The sequence below is a fragment of the Daphnia pulex genome, chromosome 8, assembly GCF_021134715.1.
Source record: "Daphnia pulex isolate KAP4 chromosome 8, ASM2113471v1".
In the NCBI taxonomy this organism is placed as follows: Eukaryota; Metazoa; Arthropoda; class Branchiopoda; order Diplostraca; family Daphniidae; genus Daphnia; species Daphnia pulex.
The window spans coordinates 12,639,282-12,658,288 of NC_060024.1; the positions used below are offsets into that span (position 1 = coordinate 12,639,282).

The 19,007-nt window shown below is 39.8% G+C and overlaps 3 protein-coding genes and 1 long non-coding RNA gene across 11 annotated transcripts; 1 reads left to right on the top strand and 3 right to left on the bottom strand.

Moving 5' to 3' along the window:
• Window positions 1–1,475: 1,475 nt before the first annotated feature.
• Window positions 1,476–3,393, bottom strand: LOC124200022. Of its 2 annotated transcripts, XR_006877126.1 has the most exons (7): window positions 3,075–3,387; window positions 2,880–3,016; window positions 2,590–2,769; window positions 2,401–2,524; window positions 2,117–2,271; window positions 1,873–2,054; window positions 1,476–1,809 (listed from the first exon to the last, which is right to left on the bottom strand). It is a non-coding gene; the product is annotated as an uncharacterized LOC124200022 (long non-coding RNA). The 2 variants fall into 2 exon arrangements; XR_006877125.1 differs by having other exon boundaries at window positions 2,401–2,769; window positions 3,075–3,393.
• A 1,089-nt stretch (window positions 3,394–4,482) lies between these two features.
• On the top strand, window positions 4,483–19,000 carry LOC124200011. Of its 6 annotated transcripts, none has more exons than XM_046596094.1 (6): window positions 4,507–4,787; window positions 4,863–5,050; window positions 5,121–5,311; window positions 5,373–5,746; window positions 5,811–6,131; window positions 18,497–18,919. In XM_046596094.1, the coding sequence occupies exons 1-6, from the start codon at window positions 4,661–4,663 to the stop codon at window positions 18,817–18,819; spliced, it is 1,524 nt and encodes a 507-aa protein (XP_046452050.1). In that variant the 5' UTR covers window positions 4,507–4,660; the 3' UTR covers window positions 18,820–18,919. The 6 variants fall into 6 exon arrangements, with proteins under 6 accessions (XP_046452046.1, XP_046452049.1, XP_046452050.1 ...); XM_046596095.1 differs by lacking the exons at window positions 4,507–4,787; window positions 4,863–5,050; window positions 5,121–5,311; window positions 5,373–5,746; window positions 5,811–6,131 and adding exons at window positions 7,463–7,718; window positions 17,126–17,160; window positions 17,229–17,416; window positions 17,479–17,648; window positions 17,718–18,103 and having other exon boundaries at window positions 18,170–19,000; XM_046596096.1 differs by lacking the exons at window positions 4,507–4,787; window positions 4,863–5,050; window positions 5,121–5,311; window positions 5,373–5,746; window positions 5,811–6,131 and adding exons at window positions 16,915–17,160; window positions 17,229–17,416; window positions 17,479–17,648; window positions 17,718–18,103; window positions 18,170–18,249 and having other exon boundaries at window positions 18,305–18,605.
• Window positions 9,623–16,519, bottom strand: LOC124200013. 2 transcript variants are annotated; one of them, XM_046596099.1, is made up of 9 exons: window positions 16,172–16,519; window positions 16,022–16,094; window positions 15,868–15,960; window positions 15,706–15,783; window positions 15,447–15,562; window positions 15,260–15,384; window positions 15,041–15,183; window positions 14,491–14,959; window positions 11,520–11,656 (listed from the first exon to the last, which is right to left on the bottom strand). In XM_046596099.1, the coding sequence occupies exons 2-9, from the start codon at window positions 16,083–16,085 to the stop codon at window positions 11,623–11,625; spliced, it is 1,122 nt and encodes a 373-aa protein (XP_046452055.1). In that variant the 5' UTR covers window positions 16,086–16,094; window positions 16,172–16,519; the 3' UTR covers window positions 11,520–11,622. The 2 variants fall into 2 exon arrangements, with proteins under 2 accessions (XP_046452054.1, XP_046452055.1); XM_046596098.1 differs by lacking the exons at window positions 15,041–15,183; window positions 15,260–15,384; window positions 15,447–15,562; ... (2 more) ...; window positions 16,022–16,094; window positions 16,172–16,519 and adding exons at window positions 9,623–10,776; window positions 10,835–10,971; window positions 11,050–11,174; window positions 11,243–11,358 and having other exon boundaries at window positions 11,420–11,656; window positions 14,491–14,620.
• Window positions 11,765–14,305, bottom strand: LOC124200017. The gene is made up of 2 exons (XM_046596105.1): window positions 13,543–14,305; window positions 11,765–12,042 (listed from the first exon to the last, which is right to left on the bottom strand). Exons 1-2 carry the CDS (start codon window positions 14,277–14,279, stop codon window positions 11,955–11,957), a joined length of 825 nt encoding a protein of 274 aa, XP_046452061.1. The 5' UTR covers window positions 14,280–14,305; the 3' UTR covers window positions 11,765–11,954.
• Window positions 19,001–19,007: the final 7 nt, after the last annotated feature.

The following is a 19,007-nucleotide window of genomic DNA, read 5'->3' on the forward strand; positions in this document are numbered from 1 at the left end:
TTGTAATTCCTCCCGGGTAATCTGCTTAACCATTTTACTTCACTTATATAGCTGAAAAAGAAATTTTGTACGACAAGCAAGACACGTATGAAATGTGAAACAATCACCAATAAAGGTGTTACAGATACTCAGATAGTGATTACACAGAGTGAATTGTGTGAAGAGCGCTAAATTTGCACGTAGTTGTTTTTTTGGCCGCTAGATGGCGCTAGTCGATTCTTTTTTTTTTTTTTTGAAACATTTTTTTTGTGTCGGTTTCGGCGTGCCATAAGGGGGGGCTCCTGTAATTTTACTAAAAGGTCTCTCCGACTGTGGTGCCACCAAACGGTTGTGTAAGGGAAACTACATGCTATTTCTTTGAAAACGCATAAACACATTTTCTTTTCGTCTGCTTTTATTGTTTTCAAGTAGGCTACATTTTACGGAACGCCAAATGACCCCCTAAAATAATAGCACTCGACTAGTGCTATTTATTTTATAAATCACTTGAATAATATACACCTGGGTGGCGCCATCTAGCGGTTTCAATTGGCGTAACGGAATGTATCGATTTTTTCCAAAATGTACGTATTGATATCGATTGATAATCGTTTCCACAAGCGAAATGGTGGAAACTATTGGTGGAAAGATTCATGCCTTCATTGAAAGTGTCAAGTATGGCTGTGTCGTGTTATCGTGTATGTTCGTGAATCGTGATAACGGTGAATCGTGATAACGGTATAACTAACTGATAACTAAATTTACATGAGTTAACATAGTTATGCTTTCCAACTGAAGCACTTGACTTGATCAAGCAGTTAACTGTCGAGTTTGCCTTGGAGGATGTGACGTCTTTTGCTTCTGCCAGTAAATTATTCATTGCATACATTGTTACACTTGAAACTGATTTGTTTTTTCAAATTAGGTCATATTACTTCTAATCATTTCAAGCAACATGTTATACCCATCATACTCCACATGAAAGGACTGCTCTTACATCCCACGAAAGACTCCCCAGTTGGAGTGAACAAAACTTGATTTAGGAAATGATATCCAATCAAGTAACACTATTTATTATTATTTCTAATCATTATTTTCTATCCCAAAATTTAATGCCTTGTTTTTTTGTTTTGTTTTTTATTGTTTTTCCCTTTTCGGGACAATGATTCAGTGAGGACATCTCAAAGGAACAGAGATTCAGGACTGGATTATATCATGCTCGCGATCAGTATGCTGTCGACCTTGAAGTTACTTATAACAGCTTGGGAGTCGCTGGAACAAAAATAAGAACGAGTACGATTTACGAGAATTCTCTAGACGGTCTTCACGACATATCTTCATGACCCTGGTAAATAGTAGAAGCTTACAATTTCGAGAGCCTTCAAAGAAAATACGGGCATTTGCTGTGTAAGCTACCAATTGCAATGCGGAAATATCGCCGACTGCGTCATGAGGTGATGGCAATAACTCAAACAGATGAAAATTGAAATAAAACATTTAGTTTCGTAAATACACATGTATTCATTTGACTCATCCACACAGCATCGCAAAATATCAACGTAAGGAACTTATGATTTAGGTTAAGCTTATGATTTGTATCTTCTAAAACGCATCATGGACGAGAAAATGGCCATCCAAACTTGCCCGGGGTGAATGCGCCACGACAATGTTGAGTTATTAAACGACGAAAGTTCCGGGTTGAAAGAATTGACCGCCAGCATCGAATAAAAACATCCGTAGTAGAGAGCCGGAAGAAACAGAAAACTGGCGGAACATATTTCCAACGTAGAAAGCTGAATGCCGATGGTCCCCCTTCTTGATTTGACAGAACTATTGGTAACGAGAGCGTTATTATGTTTTGGTCAAATGTATCACTTGTAAACAACAACTCACATCAAAAGAAGGCTTTGAAGAATGCAATAAGCCTCCAGAAGTTGTTACGAAAAAAACATCTATCGCTTAACACTGCCCAGTGTTATTTCTTTTCGGTCGCCTTGAAACCGCAAGTTTGATTCTAATCAAGAAGCGACAGCAATCGCGGACCCGCCATTAGCAAAGTTGGACATCGAAAAGACCTGTTAGAAACAAGACGAAATTTGTGCATTCGTTACGGTGTGTTATATTTGAATTGGAATACTTTGAATTGAGTTCAGAAGGATGCTGGCTACTTCGTCGACTCGCTCCAGTGCAGTTCGGCCGGGGAGCTATGGAACGTTCTTCTGCTGGCATCGAGTGTTGGATGACGCCAGGCTCTATTAACTGACCAGGGCACGCTGTCCATACTATTCTTTCCTAGTTTTCAAGATCATATTGTTTTATTAGGTAGTTATTGATAATATGATTTAGTTTTCAGTTGCTTACACGCAATTTAGAACGCTGAAAACAAGAAGTCAATATTATTCAGAAAACAGAAGATCTTACCGAAAAACAAGGCACGCCTTTTTGATTGTCGACCGTAAGTCAAAAGAAAAAGGCCAAGATAGAGTCGAGCTTAAATGACATTGATTACTTGACAGGCATAACCTCACGTCGGGCTACGTAGCTGCTGCTTGGATAAAGACGAAAATGATCGTTAATTTCAAACGAACTCTCGAAATTGTAAGCTTCTACTATCAGGGTCATGAAGATATGTCGTGAAGACCGTCTAGAGAATTCTCGTAAATCGTACTCGTTCTTATTTTTGTTCCACCGACTCCCAAGCTGTTATAAGTAACTTCAAGGTCGAAAGCATACGGATCGCGAGCATGATATAATCCAGTCCTGAATCTCTGTTCCTTTGAGATGTCCTCACTGAATCATTGTCCCGAAAAGGGAAAAACAATAAAAACAAAACAAAAAAACAAGGCATTAAATTTTAGGGATAGAAAATAATGATTAAAAATAATAATAAATAGTGTTACTTGATTGGATATCATTTCCTAAATCGAGTTTTGTTCACTCCAACTGGGGAGTCTTTCGTGGGATGTAAGAGCAGTCCTTTCATGTGGAGGTATGATGGGTATAACATGTTGCTTGAAATGATTAGAAGTAATATGACCTAATTTGAAAAAACAAATCAGTTTCAAGTGTAACAATGTATGCAATGAATAATTTACTGGCAGAAGCAAAAGACGTCACATCCTCCAAGGCAAACTCGACAGTTAACTGCTTGATCAAGTCAAGTGCTTCAGTTGGAAAGCATAACTATGTTAACTCATGTAAATTTAGTTATCAGTTAGTTATACCGTTATCACGATTCACCGTTATCACGATTCACGAACATACACGATAACACGACACAGCCATACTTGACACTTTCAATGAAGGCATGAATCTTTCCACCAATAGTTTCCACCATTTCGCTTGTGGAAACGATTATCAATCGATATCAATACGTACATTTTGGAAAAAATCGATACATTCCGTTACGCCAATTGAAACCGCTAGATGGCGCCACCCAGGTGTATATTATTCAAGTGATTTGTAAAATAAATAGCACTAGTCGAGTGCTATTATTTTAGGGGGTCATTTGGCGTTCCGTAACATTTTGACTGCTGCCACTATGTCGGATTTGTCCGTTTTTGCAGGATTTTCGAAGTGCTTGCATGACATTTGCAGGACGTAAGATTTTGCAGGATTTTCGAATTTTTTGTCGGATTTCTGGTAAATTTTGGGGATTTTTTGAAAATCTGGTTATAATTGTATTAGCTAATCAATTGAAATTTGCAGTAGACAACAATTGAGACCACTGTGGCGCTGTTGTCTGGTGCTCTGAGCCTCTGACTCTGAGTTTCTGATCTGTGGTCTTGTGTTGAGTATTTCATCATTTCTCTCCCTGATTCTCTCCTCTAGGCTCTAGTCCTCTAGTTTGACTGTTTGAATTTGAGACTTGTTTGAGTCACGTGGCCATTCTTTATGTGCTCTTAACTAATGGCAGCGTTGGAAACTCAACATTTTAATTTAACACTTTCATCACCGTCTCCCGTCGTTAGCTTTTAACTGTCGGTCAACAGTATCAAAATAATCTACGGGCCGAGTGAAGTGGCGACGAGTGCTGGTGCTGTAATAATAGTATTATTATAGTTCCCGTGTCCTATTATTATTACAGCTGATTGCACCCAGCACACGTGCTGATGATGCAAATAGAAACTAGGTTTGTCTTGTTCTCGTCTTTCCTTCGTTAAATTCATTCCCATTCACCTTAAAACGGGATCTTTCTCTCCACCAAAAAATGGAAATGGACATAGGAGGCATTTGGTGAATTTCTAAACACTCGAATTCAGTGGTCACATAAATTGACAGACAATTTCTTCCCGGTTCGTTTGGTTGTTTACACGAAAACTGGAGCGGGAAAACACGCGGGAGGTAGTAACATTTACATTTTGAAAATGGACGTGAACAAAGGATATTATATGCTCATTTTTTTTTCAATTATTTTGTTGCGAGTATTATTTGCAATTTGCATTTTGTTGTCAGTAAATTTTGGTTCGTTTCTTAATTTTGCGCTCGACAATTTTTTAAATTTGGCAATAGTGCATCTCGTAAAAATAATGCAACCGATTTTTCGAGCCCAGAGGGCAAAGGACGACAGAGAATAATATTAAAAATATTTAGAAACTTTTTTCGTTGACTGTTTTGGGTGCCATTTTGTATTTTGAGGTCTTTCAGTTAGTCGATTTAGTTATTAACTATTTTCTTTAATATGCCTCAGCCGAAATGGTACGGAAAATCTCTTTCGGCATTGTGCATGGAAAATATCGTCGATAACATGGAGAAATGGACGGCATTGCGTAGCTCGGAGGATGTTTCCTGTCATTTTTTTCATCTGCGTAAGTGTCTATATAAAATAGTTGGTATTATCTATTACTACTGTTATTTTATTATGCCATTTTGACTACACACAGCTTCACATTGTCTGGAGTACATGACTAAATGTCTCTTGAAAGACTATTACTGGATAACACAGGACATGTTTGATTTACTTTTGAGCCCACACATGAAAGTTCTGGATTTATCACAATTTTATCTGGGCACTGGACGTGTTGCCAACAGAAATCTTTGCATCTTTCGTCTGGCATCTGACAGATGTTTGGTATATAGACCAATAGTTAATTCTGCATTATAATAGTAGTAAATTTATATGTAACTCTTTGCAATTACAGCAACTCACTACACTGAAGATTCATGATGGCTGGGGTTTTTTTTTCGATGGAAATAGAAATTTTGAAGTAGAAGAGGCTTTTGCTTCTATTTTGCAGCGTTTTGAACACTTGCAAATTCTTGATTTATCTTCCACAATTTATGGTGCATGTTGCATGCTCAAACTTGGATCAACTTGTAAACCAAAAATAAAGTAGGTTCTACTCTACTTTAAGCAAATAAATTTATTGTACATTTTATATTTTTTCCCCTAGGGAGTTGCTAGTTGATTGCTGCCCTGGTGTAACTGATTCTGTAGTTGAAGTTTGTTGTAACGGTCAAAGTTCCCTTCAGAAATTATCAGTTAGGAGAACGGAAGTGACTCATTCCGGAATTCGATTTGCTATCGAACATTTACCAGAATTGAAAGAATTAATTTGCGACAATGAGTCTGATATCCTCAAAGCTTTTCGTAGAATTCGTACAGAAACAAGAGAATCAAACAAATATTCTTTGTACCACTGGTTTTGTACTCAGCCTCAGCCTTATAAGAAAGGCAGCGTTTCATTGATGGTTGACATGTGTCCGTCGATCGTCTATCTTTCCTTGAGTGTTAACGACGAAGGATTTACGGATGAGGAGTTATTAGGTGAGAAAAATCTGAAGTAATGGTAGTCATATGTGTAGGGAATCTAAATGCAATTTTATTTTAGGTTTTCGAGAACTTAAACAACTAAAACTTTTCAGAATTGGGAAATCCTTCATGCCGTTAGTCTCTATTCGTGGCGGAGTAATTCCTCTTCTACAAGCTCGTGGCCTTACACTTGAATCATTATATTTATCGATGGGAGTAACGAGTGAAGAAGTCTACCTCATCGTCGAGAGCTGCCCGAAAATTCGCCATTTGCAACTTGTTATAAAAAGTACCGATCTGGAAACTCCCGAACCTGTTGATGACCGCGTCCACTCTTCTCTTTGTTCCCCAAAGGAAGTAATTCCGTTAAGGATGCTGGAAGAAATCTCTCTGTCTTCTCTGGCTTCTTATTTTCCTCCATTCGCTATTTCACGCAAATTGTTGCTATTGTTTTTGTCTTCCCCTACTCTTACAGAGATTTCCATAAAAAATTGTTCTACTCTTGATGACCAGATAATTAAGGAAGCTTGCGCTAGAAATAGTTTCAAGTATTTGACCAAGTTATGGTTGTTCGGTTGTTCTAATGTGAGTCAGAAAGGAATCGATTTCTTTCTGAACGAAACGAATCCTTTAGACGACATTTGGATACACAACTGTGGAAATGTGAACTTTGATCGTTTGGAAATGATGATAGAAGAGAAGCACTGGAATTTGGGGATCTGTAGTTCGTCACCATCATCGTCTGATTAGTATTTACATCGACTTACATTGCGGAATGAAACAGCCAACAGACGGGTGCTCTCGACGTATTGTGCCACGCTCCTTTATTTGCCAGTTTCCTTTCGGGTCTTTTGGTGTAATATTTTTTTTCTTGTAAGGGTGAATAAAGTTAAGTTAGACTAGTAAGTAGTAACTAATTTTGTATTCTGAATGATTTCGGCCTTCTATTAATTTCACTGTTTTGAAAAATTTTGAAACGTGTGACGATTTCATGTCAAATGCTCCTATTGACAACAGATTTCGAATGCCCCAAAAACCTTTGCTTAATAAATTTGTCAGAGTTTTACAAATTAACCTTGCCTCCATTATCTTTTGAAGTGAATAGTTTGATAACTTCTGATTCATTTGGAATCCTACCATTGTTGGAATTAAAACCATTGAATGCCATTTAGCCGGACTACCTAGGCATTACTGTATTAGAAACGAATTTTGTTTCCTAACAAAGTGTTTTTAGGCGCGAATTTTAGGTTTAGTGGAAGGGAAAGACTAATAAGTTTTCGATAATCCCTATCGAAAACTTATTAGTCTTTCCTCGGCTCGATGTGATGGGTACCAATTTTACTACCGAGTACACTAAGAAAAACAGCCAGAAGGAAAATGACCGACAAGAAGCATTCTACTTTGGCTAGAGGTTTAAAACATATTTTAGAGTCCATTGGGTCACAATTCGTCCACAAGAAAAGAAAAGTCATGGAAATGCGATTGACCAACACCTGGGCGACCTAGCTGGCTCCTTAGTCAGTTAGTCCTTACTTTAATCGCTTTAACTGTGAGACTAGACACGAGAAGGAATGGATATTTATTATTTTTATTATTTGCTGATGTATTTGCAATTTACTTTTTTCTTTTTTGTGAGGAAATTTAGCTCGTTTCTTAATTTTAAATTTTTAAGTCGACTCACTCGAGTTATTTAAAAAAAATCTGGCAATGGTGCATCGCGTTCAATGCAATTATTCTGTTCGCGCCTTTTGTCAGAGTCAGACAGAAGAAGGGACTAGGGAGAGAAAACTGCGAAATATTTAGAAAATTCTTTAGTGTGATCGTTGATGTTCGTCGTGTACGTGTCGTGGTTTTCACTGAACGTGTTCTCTTAACCATTATCTTCAAAAATCAACATGCCTCAGCCGAAATGGTACCACAAATCTCTGGCAGAATTGTGTATGGACAGTATCGTCGATAACATGGAGAAATGGACGGCATTGCGTAGTTCGGAGCACGTTTTCTGTCATTTTTATTTACTGCGTGAGTGTCTATGGAATACTTGGTTATTAGTTGCTTACTGTTACAATTATTTTATTACGGCATTTTGACTACATACAGCTTCACATTGTCTGGAGTACATGACTAAATGTCTCTTGAAAGACCACTCGATAACAGAGGACATGTTTGATTTACTTTTTAAAAGCCCACACATGAAAGTTCTGGATTTATCACAACTGGGCACTGGACGTGATGCAGAAAGAAATCTTCGCATCGTTCGTCTGGCATCTGACAGATGTTTGGTATATAGACCAATAGTTAATTCTGCATTATAATAGTAGTAAATTTATGTGTAACTCTTTGCAATTACAGCAACTCACTACACTGAAGATTCATGATGGCTGGGGTTTTTTATTCGATGGAAAGAGTAATTTTGAAGTAGAAGAGGCTTTTGCTTCTATTTTGCAGCGTTTTGAACACTTGCAAATTCTCGATTTATCTTCCACAATTTATGGTGCATGTTGCATGCTCAAACTTGGATCAACTTGTAACCCAAAAATAAGGTAGGTTCTACTCTACTTTAATCAAATAAATTTATTGTACATTTTATGTTTTTTCCCCTAGGGAGTTGCTAGTTAATCGCTGCCCTGGTGTAACTGATTCTGTAGTTGAAGTTTGTTGTAATGGTCAAAGTTCCCTTCACAAATTATCACTTAATGGAACGGAAGTGACTCATTCCGGAATTCGATTTGCTATCGAACATTTACCAGAGCTGAAAGAATTAAATTGCGACAATGAGTCTGATATCCTCAAAGCTTTTCGTAGAATTCGTGAAGAAACCAGAGAATCAAAAAAATATTCTTTGACCAAGTGGATGTGTACTCCGCCAGACGAAGTCTCCTATAAAAAAGGCAGCGTTTCATTGATGGTTGACTTGTGTCCGTCGCTTGTTGATGTTTTCATACCCGTAAACGACGAAGGATTTACGAATGAGGAGTTATTAGGTGAGAAAAATCTGAAGTAATGGTATTCGTATTTGTAGAAAAACTAAACGCAATTTTATTTCAAGTTTTCGACAACTTCAAAAACTAAAAAATCTCGAAATTGATAAGGGGTCGTCAGTCTCTATTCGTGGCGGAGTAATTCCTCTTCTACAAGCTCGTGGCCATACACTTGAAACGTTATTTTTATCGATACAAGTAACGAGTGAAGAAGTCTTTCTAATCATCGAGAGCTGCCCGAACATTCGCCGTTTGTTCCTTTTTTTAGAAAGTACCGATCTGGAAACTCCCGAACCTGTGGTAGATGACCGCGTCCACTCTTCTCTTTGTTCCCCAAAGGAAGTAATTCCGTTAAGGATGCTGGAAGAAATCTCTCTGTTTACTTATTTTTCACGATTCGCTATTTCACGCAAACTCTTACTTTTGCTTTTATCTTCCCCTACTCTTACAAAGATAGCCATATACGATTGTTTCACTCTTGATGACAAGATCATTGAGGAAGCTTGCGCTAAAAACAGTTTCAAGTATTTGACCAAGTTATGGTTGTACGGTTGTTCTAATGTGAGCCAGAAAGGCATCGATTTCTTCTTGAACGAAGCGAATCCTTTGTCCGACATTTATTTAAGAAACTGTGGAAATGTGAACCCTGAGCGTATGAAAACCATGGCTCAAGAGAAGCATTGGAATTCGGTAAAAATAACTGTTGTAGATTATTAGAGGTTATCGCAGTGAGATGGACGGACAAAAATGCGATCCAATATTTCTTTTAAAAGTTTCGTTTTCCTGTTCGAACACTTTTTCTTTATGTTTATTTGCTTTTAAAAGAAAAAGGAATATTGTTTTTGTCAAAATTCTTTTTATCTTTGGTACTCAAGAAATATTAAAGAAATTCAATAACATCTATGTTTTCATACTTTATTCCACAAATTTTTATAGGTTTCAATTCAGGGAATGGCTACACTCATTCCGATAAGCTAAACAAATCTTATTTTGTTTTTGTATTTTATTTAGGACATGATTTTCATTAATTTGTTGTAAGTTCGCTTAAATGTCTGTTGTAATTTGGTCAAACCAGATTTCTCTTCCTTCAAGCTGATGTTAAACATATCGGCGTCGTTCTCAGCTGATCCAACTTTGACAGTTCCACTGGGCTCTGTTGTTGCTGGACTGGTGAAGGTATTCGTTGCTACTGGTGTTTCGTTCGATGCTGGAAAGGTAGGAAAAGAATTGAACTTATTATGATTCAAAATGGTCGTTTGTGGCTGTGTCGAATATCTGATGAGGTTAGAAGTAACTTCAGGAGTAGTTGGTGGATCGGTTGTTGGCAGATCGGTCGTCATTGGCCTGCCAGTTGTCGGAATATATTTAGCTGTTGTCCTAAGTAGTAGAGAAGTGATTGCAGTGTTAAGTATTTCCCTGTTTATGGTATATTGCGGTTTGGGTCTTTTGAATAGTAATGTTGATTGTAGGGAGATGTTGACTTTAATGATGAAGCAGTAGAATTTTTACGAAGGTAAGCAGATTTCATAGCCAGCCACGGATTTTTAGTCGTCATTTCTGGGACTTGTTTCACATTATCGGCTTGGTTATTATGTGGGTAAACTTCAAACGATGATGCCGAATAATGGTCGTCTGTTTGCTCAGGAGATTTCAGAATAACCCATGGAATGTCTTGATAGTCGTTGAAATAAGTTGTGGGTGGGCGAACGGTCGTCGATGATGGCCGCTGACTTGTGTTTTCTGTTGACGAAGGGAAATAGGTGACTGAATCCGACGAATATGATGGATGGCTGGATTCTGGGGATTCCGAGATGAGCCAAGGTTCGTCGTTTTCATGATTGTTGTCATTAAAAACAGCTGGTTGTTTAGTTGGTGCTGCGCTAGTTGAAGTAGTTTTTGGTACTTTTGTAACGGGAATTTGATGTTTGAGACCATGGCTGGGCTTGATAATTATTCTAGGCCCTTCTCCGGCTTCAAAATCTTCGATTTGTCGATTTATCCATCGTCGACTGAATCTGACGTTTTCCTTTCTGACTCCAATCATCTTGTCATTCACACATTCACCTGATTTTTTTAAATATTTACTTTTGTATTGTTCACCCAATTTTGAAAGTTGTATTACCTTGAAGGGTAAATGACAAGCCCTCGGGGTTTCCGTCGCCGATTCCTGTATTATCCATAATAATGGTCACATCTTTTGGTTGGTGGTTGTCGACGTACCACTGGAAGGGCGGAACGTCGCCAATGCGCCCGCAAATTCTACATTTCGCAAGTACAGATTTAACGGGATTGTTATTAGATCAATTTCAGAGTGTACAGGCGGAATATTGGGCATACTTTGCTTCCTTCATGAATGGATAAATACGGTAAAATCCTCTAGCGCATCCGACCACATCCGGCAATCGACTGCGACCGTCCACCCTCAACGTGATTCGACCCAGACTGCAATTCTTACTCGTTACCTGGTTACCATTTCAGATTTCAATTTAATGCGCCAATTACCGTAACGCTTTATTGAGTTGTATAATACCTTGACAATCCAGCGGCAAACTAAAGGATAAGCGCGTTCTTCCGGAAATTGTGACGATTCGATCGGTGTGAGTCGATCAAAGGACAAGGGGACATTGACGGTACCTCCGCAGGTATCTATTACGTTATTTTCGTGATTTATTAAAACATGGTATAATCTCAGTCAATAGTTTTATACCTGCAGAATTTCGATCCCAACTGTCAGCGGGTGGATTGGTGGTTGTTTGGCCAACTAAATGGCGGCTATCCGTGTCCGGAAGAAAATCAGATGTTGCTGGATGGATGAGATTTTGTGACAATCGCAGAATAGTTTGTGGTAGATCGTCATTCATCGCAGTGTACTCTGGATCGAATTCGGTTATGGACGATTGACTTTCCGTCTCAATCGACTTGTTTCTCAAAAAAGGTGTTTTTCCTAAAATAGAATACGAGATTTAATTGTCACTAATAATTTGTAAATTGTTCGAGCGAGCTTTAGCTCGCGATGAGCAATTTGGATTGTTGGGGGAATGGAGTGAAGACATTGACTGTGTGCGACCTCTATATTTCAGCTGCTTCTCAGCAAACAAAAGAACAACAAAAACGGGGGATAGGTGAGAGATGGCGCTCAGGTGGGCGGACCTTTCCCTTAGACACATCAGAATTGGAAGCAAAAACAAACTGTGGATCTGGCTTAACGGAAAATGTGTAAGGTGATCCATGGTTCAAATGGCCTATTTGTTGTTGTTGTTCTGATCGCCTTTATTGGCGGGATTGGGTGAGCCACGGTCGAAATTGGATCTGCGGCTATCATTGTTGTATCTAGCAAAAAGATAGAAGGAAAGAGGAATTAGTGGGCCGTCAATAATCGGATGCTGCACCTAATTCAAGTTAAATAACATAATGATAACGGGAATGAAGTGGGCGGGATGGGTGGTTAGAAGACAGTCAATGTCTTCACTCCATTCCCCCAACAATCCAAATTGCTCATCGCGAGCTAAAGCTCGCTCGAACAATTTACAAATTGTCGGTAAATTCGTTCGACATTGACTGTGTCTTTAAAGCAAGATATAATCAGATATAATAAGATATAAGATAAGACCCCCTGATGGTCGACAGTTACCAACGCCTGAAAATTGGAGCTCGTGGGAGCCCTGCTGGACTGTGTAACATGGATGCGCCACCAAATCGGCATTTCGTCTAAAAAAGGCGTCAATACTCTTTCATACGAATAGTTGTCGGAGGGTTCCTTCCCACCGTGCTGCAGCTCTTGCTGGAACGAAAATTAACAAGGAAAAGCTAATACCTCCTTGACGCCAGACAACAGAGAGTTGTGGTTCCGTTGCTTACACCAACTGCTCCAAGCGACCTCAGCGGACTGGTATGCAGGGTGCGTATTCGATCGAATTGCTCCCAGTATGAGCTCGATAATTTCCTTCGGAAAGGTTCGTTCTTCCAGACAACTCCGGAGAACCACCGAGCGATAAAACAGATGGATTCGTTCCTGTCAATGGATGACCCTCCCCCAACGGGGAGATCAGCCTACTTGGATGGGAAGAGAAGGAGCGGAATTTCCGTTGCTAGCTCTATCAGGGACGAGAGGTCAGTGGTGTTGCTAGGGCAATCTCGGCTAGTTTCCTAGTCCTTATTCGTTTCATACTGCCCCCCTCCCTTCTTTAAAAAGGATGCATCCGACGCCCTGGACAAATCCGTCGTCGGGAAAAATGAGCGGACGGCCAGATGTAAAATCTGCCTTTGAAACCACCCAAGAAGGACTTCTACGAGCCTCTTGTAAACGTGCCGAAAGCGTAAATTGCTCTCTTGACCTGATCAGATGATCATCCGGTTTGGAATCTAAGGGGATCCGAAGAGCACGGAAGTGTGCTGGGGCACTGCTATACCCGTGCGCCAAGATTAAAATCTCATCCCAATAAAGTTCGAGGCGAAGGTCGTTCTTCCGCAGGAAGGTTACCACTCCCCTTACTAGTCTGGTGAACGCCCATCACATTGAGTTTAAAACGAAGGAGGGGGGGCACGAATTCGAAGAAAACGCCCCCATTTAAACTGAAGGAATTTCAAAAGGCCTTCAAAAATAGGAAAAAATTTGAGACCGACAAGTATGAGTCAATCAAGTTCAACTTGGTGAGCCAACCCGCTCCCAAATAATTGGACGGGATCACAAATAGAATTTAGTTGTAGATATGGGGCCACCGTTGACAAATTCCACCGATCGAAAGCCGGTCTTGACAATTTAACATAAAAACGCGCTATGCGTCCAAGAGAAAAAACCCATAAAAGGAAAGGAGACTAGATTGGACATACCGAGATCCTTTAAAATTGGAATAGCGACCGCCTGAAGATGAAGGGGGGTGGCTGAAATCGCGATTCGATTGGCGTTGATCATGACCACCTTTAGATCCGGGCGCGCGAGGGGCTCCCGCGTTTTCGAGAGCGTTCAGAGTTTTCACTTGCTCGACCAGGGCCTGGGTGAACTTCGGACCGAAGAGGTGTTCTCCACCCGTTGGCAGGACAGCTTTGTCGTCTAGCAGTCCAATATTCTGCGGGTAGATTTGGGCCAGAATGTTGCGGCGTCGCGCGTTCGTGATGTCGTGGTACACCACCGCCCAGAGCTTCAGAGCTGTTTTGACCGCCTTGGCGTCGGCTCGGGATTTCTTCTTTTTCTTGAGCCGACTTGCTAGAAACATGATGGGCTTGACTAAGTCAAGGATCTTGAAGGTTTGGTTCCTGTAGATTTTCTCGATTGGGTCGATGTTGACCTTGGCTGCCGAAGATGACTTAACTGCCTTCAGCCGGATGTAGAATGCATCATCTAGATTGGGGTTGATCAGCAGGTCGGCGTTCTTCTTTAGTTTGGGTCTAAAGGCCTCTCTAGCACTTTTCGCTCGAGTGTCATCTAAACCCGATACGACCCAGTCGGCCAAACTAGCTGACTTTTCACTTGAGAGACGAAATTTCTTTACGCCTCCTCTTCTTGATGAGTCGGAGCCTGAACTACTAGAATTTGAGCTAGAATCGCTTGACTGTTCGGGATCCGACATGATGTTTGCACAACGAGAGCGAAAAGAGATCTGATGTGTCTAAGGGAAAGGTCCGCCCACCTGAGCGCCATCTCTCACCTATCCCCCGTTTTTGTTGTTCTTTTGTTTGCTGAGAAGCAGCTGAAATATAGAGGTCGCACACAGTCAATGTCGAACGAATTTACCGACAATTAAATAATTTTCAGTTTTAGTTCTGTGACATAGGTACTACCTGCCGAAGTGAACGGCACGACAAGAATGCAATGGATGACAAACACAACGAAAACTTGTTGGCGCATATCGACTACAATGATGGATACTGATGGAAACGATTGGCTGATTCGTTTCGTTCACGACTTGAGGTGGCTGGAATTTGGCAATCGCTGATTTCTGGTGAATTTTGGGCGAATGAAGATCGGAGGGCGATTTCAAATGGAGCCACTGGATGCCACCGGAGTAATTGTTATCGGATGAGACAACTGGATGATCCAGTTTGGGTCGGATGGTGGTGGTGGTTGTTGTTGGGGCTGGAGTAGTAGTGCTCGTTACTGGCAGTTTGACACGGTTGACGGTCACTCTGGGTCCTTCTCCGGCCAGGTAGTCTTCCTTGACTCGATTCATCCAATGCCGATTCAATCTGGCGTTCTCCTTGTTGACATTCGTCGTTCGGGCATACGACCATTCTTCCTCTGCACATTCACCTATATTAATTATATCCAATTTCATTCATTATTGGCAATTGTTATTCAAATCTTTTAAAAAAATTATATGGTCCTGTATACCTTGGAGGGTAAACGAAAGTCCTACAGAGAATCCGTCGTTGATGCCCAAATTCTTCATCGTGACAACTGTGACCTCATTTTCCGGTTGGTAGGCGTCGACGTACCAATGGAAGGCCGGAACGTCGCCAACATGTCCGCAAATTCTTGTAATTATATAACAATCGTTTCTTTAATATCAATAACATAATTGCGTGACCTACTAAAAATAAATAGAAATACCTGGCGCCCCGCATGTTGGGTGAAACCGTGTAATATCCTTTGCTGCATCCGTCCACATCCGGCAATCGACTCCGTCCGTCCACTCGCATCGTCAGTCGAGCCCGACGACAGTCGTCGTGTTGCACCTTTAAAACAAAACCATTTAATCATCTCACCGTGACGATTCTTACTAATACTGAATTCTTACCGTGAAATTCCAAACGCAGAGCATCGGGTAATCGCGTCTCGACGGGAAATGAGTCGATTTGTACGGCAAAAGTCGTTCAAACGACAAGGGGATATTCACGGAGCCTCCGCAGGTGTCTGATTTCAATACAAAATCAATTTCATCATCAGTTCTAATTGAATTTAATGATCAAACCGACTAACAAGAGCTATACTTGAATGTGCTACTTGTTAAAAAAGCATCTGTAATCAGATAGTATACGAAATTGATTATTATTTACCAGAAACATAAGGGACTCTCCTAACGGGGCGGCTATTGGCGGTCAACGGGCCGAGTGAAGTGGCGACAAGTGCTGGTGCTGTAATAATAGTATTATTATAGTTCCCGTGTCCTATTATTATTTTCAGACTCTCCTCTGTGTGTGTTTGTGTGTAATAAATACCTTCTGGTATGTTGCCAGTTAGCGGCGTTCCTACTGACGTCATCGGGCTATTTCCAATCAACGGTAATCGACCATTATCTTGTCTGTAGTAACCTGATCAACAAATATAAGGAGGAATTCAAAATCAAAACTATGCAATTTGCCAAGTGTTTACCTGCCGATAAGGACAAGACAGTTGCCAAATGAAATAGCCACAAGAGGAGAAATGATTTGACCATTTTGTTTGTCTGCAATGTAGTTGAAAACAAATGAAATATAACATGTCAATTGGCAATAATAAATCGATCGAGATTTGATTTCGCACCTTTCCATTTGGGATTCCTGGACGCGATTGAGAGTTGCATCACTGCATGACATATTACACGGCACTAAAATGAAAATCACCAACAGATAATCGATATATTTTATCGTCAGAGACGAATTTGTCGAAATGTTTCAGAGACAAAAGTCGAACGGACACTGGACAAATTCACGAATGGAATGGGACCTATTCTTCCTCTTTCCCCACACTCTCTACATATTGACAATAAGCTACAACATTCACAGCTGATTGCACACAGCACACGTGCTGATGATGCAAATAGAAACTAGGTTTGTCTTGTTCTCGTCTTTGCTTCGTTAAATTCATTCCCATTCACCTTAAAACGGCTAAACGGGATCTTTCTCTCCACCAAAAAATGTAAATGGACATAGGAGGCATTTGGTGAATTTCTAAACACTCGAATTCAGTGGCGGAGTGGCCACATAAATTGACAGACGATTTCTTCCCGGTTCGTTTGGTTGTTTACGCGAAAAACTGGAGCATGAAAACACGCGGGAGGTAGTAGGCCTAACATTTACATTTTGAAAATGGACGTGAACAAAGGATATTATATGCTCATTTTTTTTCAATTATTTCGTTGAGAATATTATTTGCAATTTGCATTTTGCATTTTGTTGTCAGCGAATTTTGGTTCGTTTCTTAATTTTGCGCTCGACAATTTTTTAAATTTGGCAATAGTGCATCTCGTAAAAATAATGCAACCGATTTTTCTGGCTGAGTGCCTGAGTTTTTAGGGCAAAGGGCGACAGAGAAAAATAATATTTAGACATTTTTTTCGTTGACTGTTTTGAGTGCCATTTTGTAGTTTTGAGGTCTTTCAGATTAGTTAACTGTTTTCTCTAATATGCCTCAGCCGAAATGGTACGGAAAATCTCTTTCGGCATTGTGTATGGACAGTATCGTCGTTAACATGGAGAAATGGACGGCATCGCGTAGTTCAGTGCACGTTTCCAGCCTCTTTTACCTTCTGCGTGAGTGTCTTTTCTTTGGAATAATTGTGTGCTTTTATTTGATTATGCCATTTTGACTATGCACACAGCTTCACATTGTCTGGAGTACATGACTCTTGAATGGGTCAAAAGAAACCACTGGGTTACAAAGGAGATGTTTGAATTGCTCCTGAACCCACATTTGAAAATTCTGGATTTATCTAAACTCGGAAAAGGTCATGATATGCATATCACTGACAGGGTTTGCATCGTGCGTTTAGCATCGGTCAGATGTTCGGTAAAAATTGATTCGTTATTTTTATATAGAAGTGAATTAATGAACAACTTTTTCAATTACAGCAACTCACTACACTGAAGATTAGTTTTTTCACAATAAATCAAGTAGAAAATACTTTTACTCCCAATTTGCAGCTTTTCGAACACCTGCAGATCCTTGAGTTATCTGGCACATTTGATGCTGGTGCTAGTTGCATGATCAATCTTGGATTAACTGATAAACCAAAACTGAGGTAGGTCTAGGGTCTACTTTAACTAAGTAAATCAACTTTCTTAATGTCTTATATTTTTTTTTTTTCAAGGGAATTGCGAATTTATTTGTGCCCTGGCGTGACCGATTCTGTAATGCAAGTTTTCTGCAACGGTCAAAGTTCCCTTCAGAAATTATCAGTTCATGAAACGCAAGTGACTCATATCGGAATTCGATTTGCTATCGAACATTTACCAGAGCTGAAAGAATTAAATTGCGACAATAAGTCTGATATCCTCAAAGCTTTTCGTAGAATTCGTAAAGAAACCAGAGAATCAAAAAAATATTCTTTGACCAAGTGCTGGCTTATGTGGCCTCCGCCAGACGAAGTCTCCTATAAGAAAGGCAGCGTTTCATTGATGGTCGACATGTGTCCGTCGCTTGTTGATGTTTTTATACATCTAAACGACAAAGGATTTACGGATGAGGAGTTATTAGGTGAGAAAAATCTGAAATAATAAGGTATTCGCACGTGTAGGGAAACTAAGCGCAATTTTATTTCAGGTTTTCGAAAACTTAAACAAATACGAAATCTTGGAATTCGGGTATCCTTCCTACCGTCAATCATCTCTATTCGTGGCGGAGTAATTCCTCTTCTACAAGCTCATGGTCTTACACTTGAACAATTATATTTAACAGTGGAAGTAACAAGTGCAGAAGTCTATCTCATCATCCAATGCTGCCCGAATATTCACCGTTTGCTACTTTTTTTTGAAAGTACCAATCTGGAAACTCCCGAACCGGTGGTAGATGATGGCGTCCACTCTTCTCTTTGTTCCCTAAAGGAAGTATTTCCGTTAAAGATGCTGGAAAACATCCGTCTGTCTTCTTATTTTTCTCGATTCGCTATTTCACGCAAATTGTTGCTATTGCTTTTGTCTTCCCCTGCTCTTACAGCGGTTTCCATAGAAAAGTGTTTTACTCTTGATGACCAGATCATCGAGGAAGCTTGCGCTAGAAACAGTTTCAAGTATTTGACCAAGTTAAAGTTTCACGGTTGTTCTAATGTGAGCCAGAAAGGAATCGATTTTTTTCTGAACGAAGCGAATCCTTTGGACGAAATTTCTTTAAATGACTGTGGAAATGTGAACCCTGAGCGTATGACAACCATGGCTCAAGAGAAGCATTGGAATTCGGTAAAAATAACTGTTTAATATTAGAGGTGATCGCAGTGAGATGGGCGGACAGAAATGCGATCCAATATTTCTTTTAAAAGTTTCGTTTCCTGTTCGAACACTTTTTCTTTATTTTTATATGCTTTTCAAAAGAAAAAGAATATTGTTTTTGTCAAATTTCTTTTATCTTTGGTACTCAAGAAATATTAAAGAAATTCAATAACATC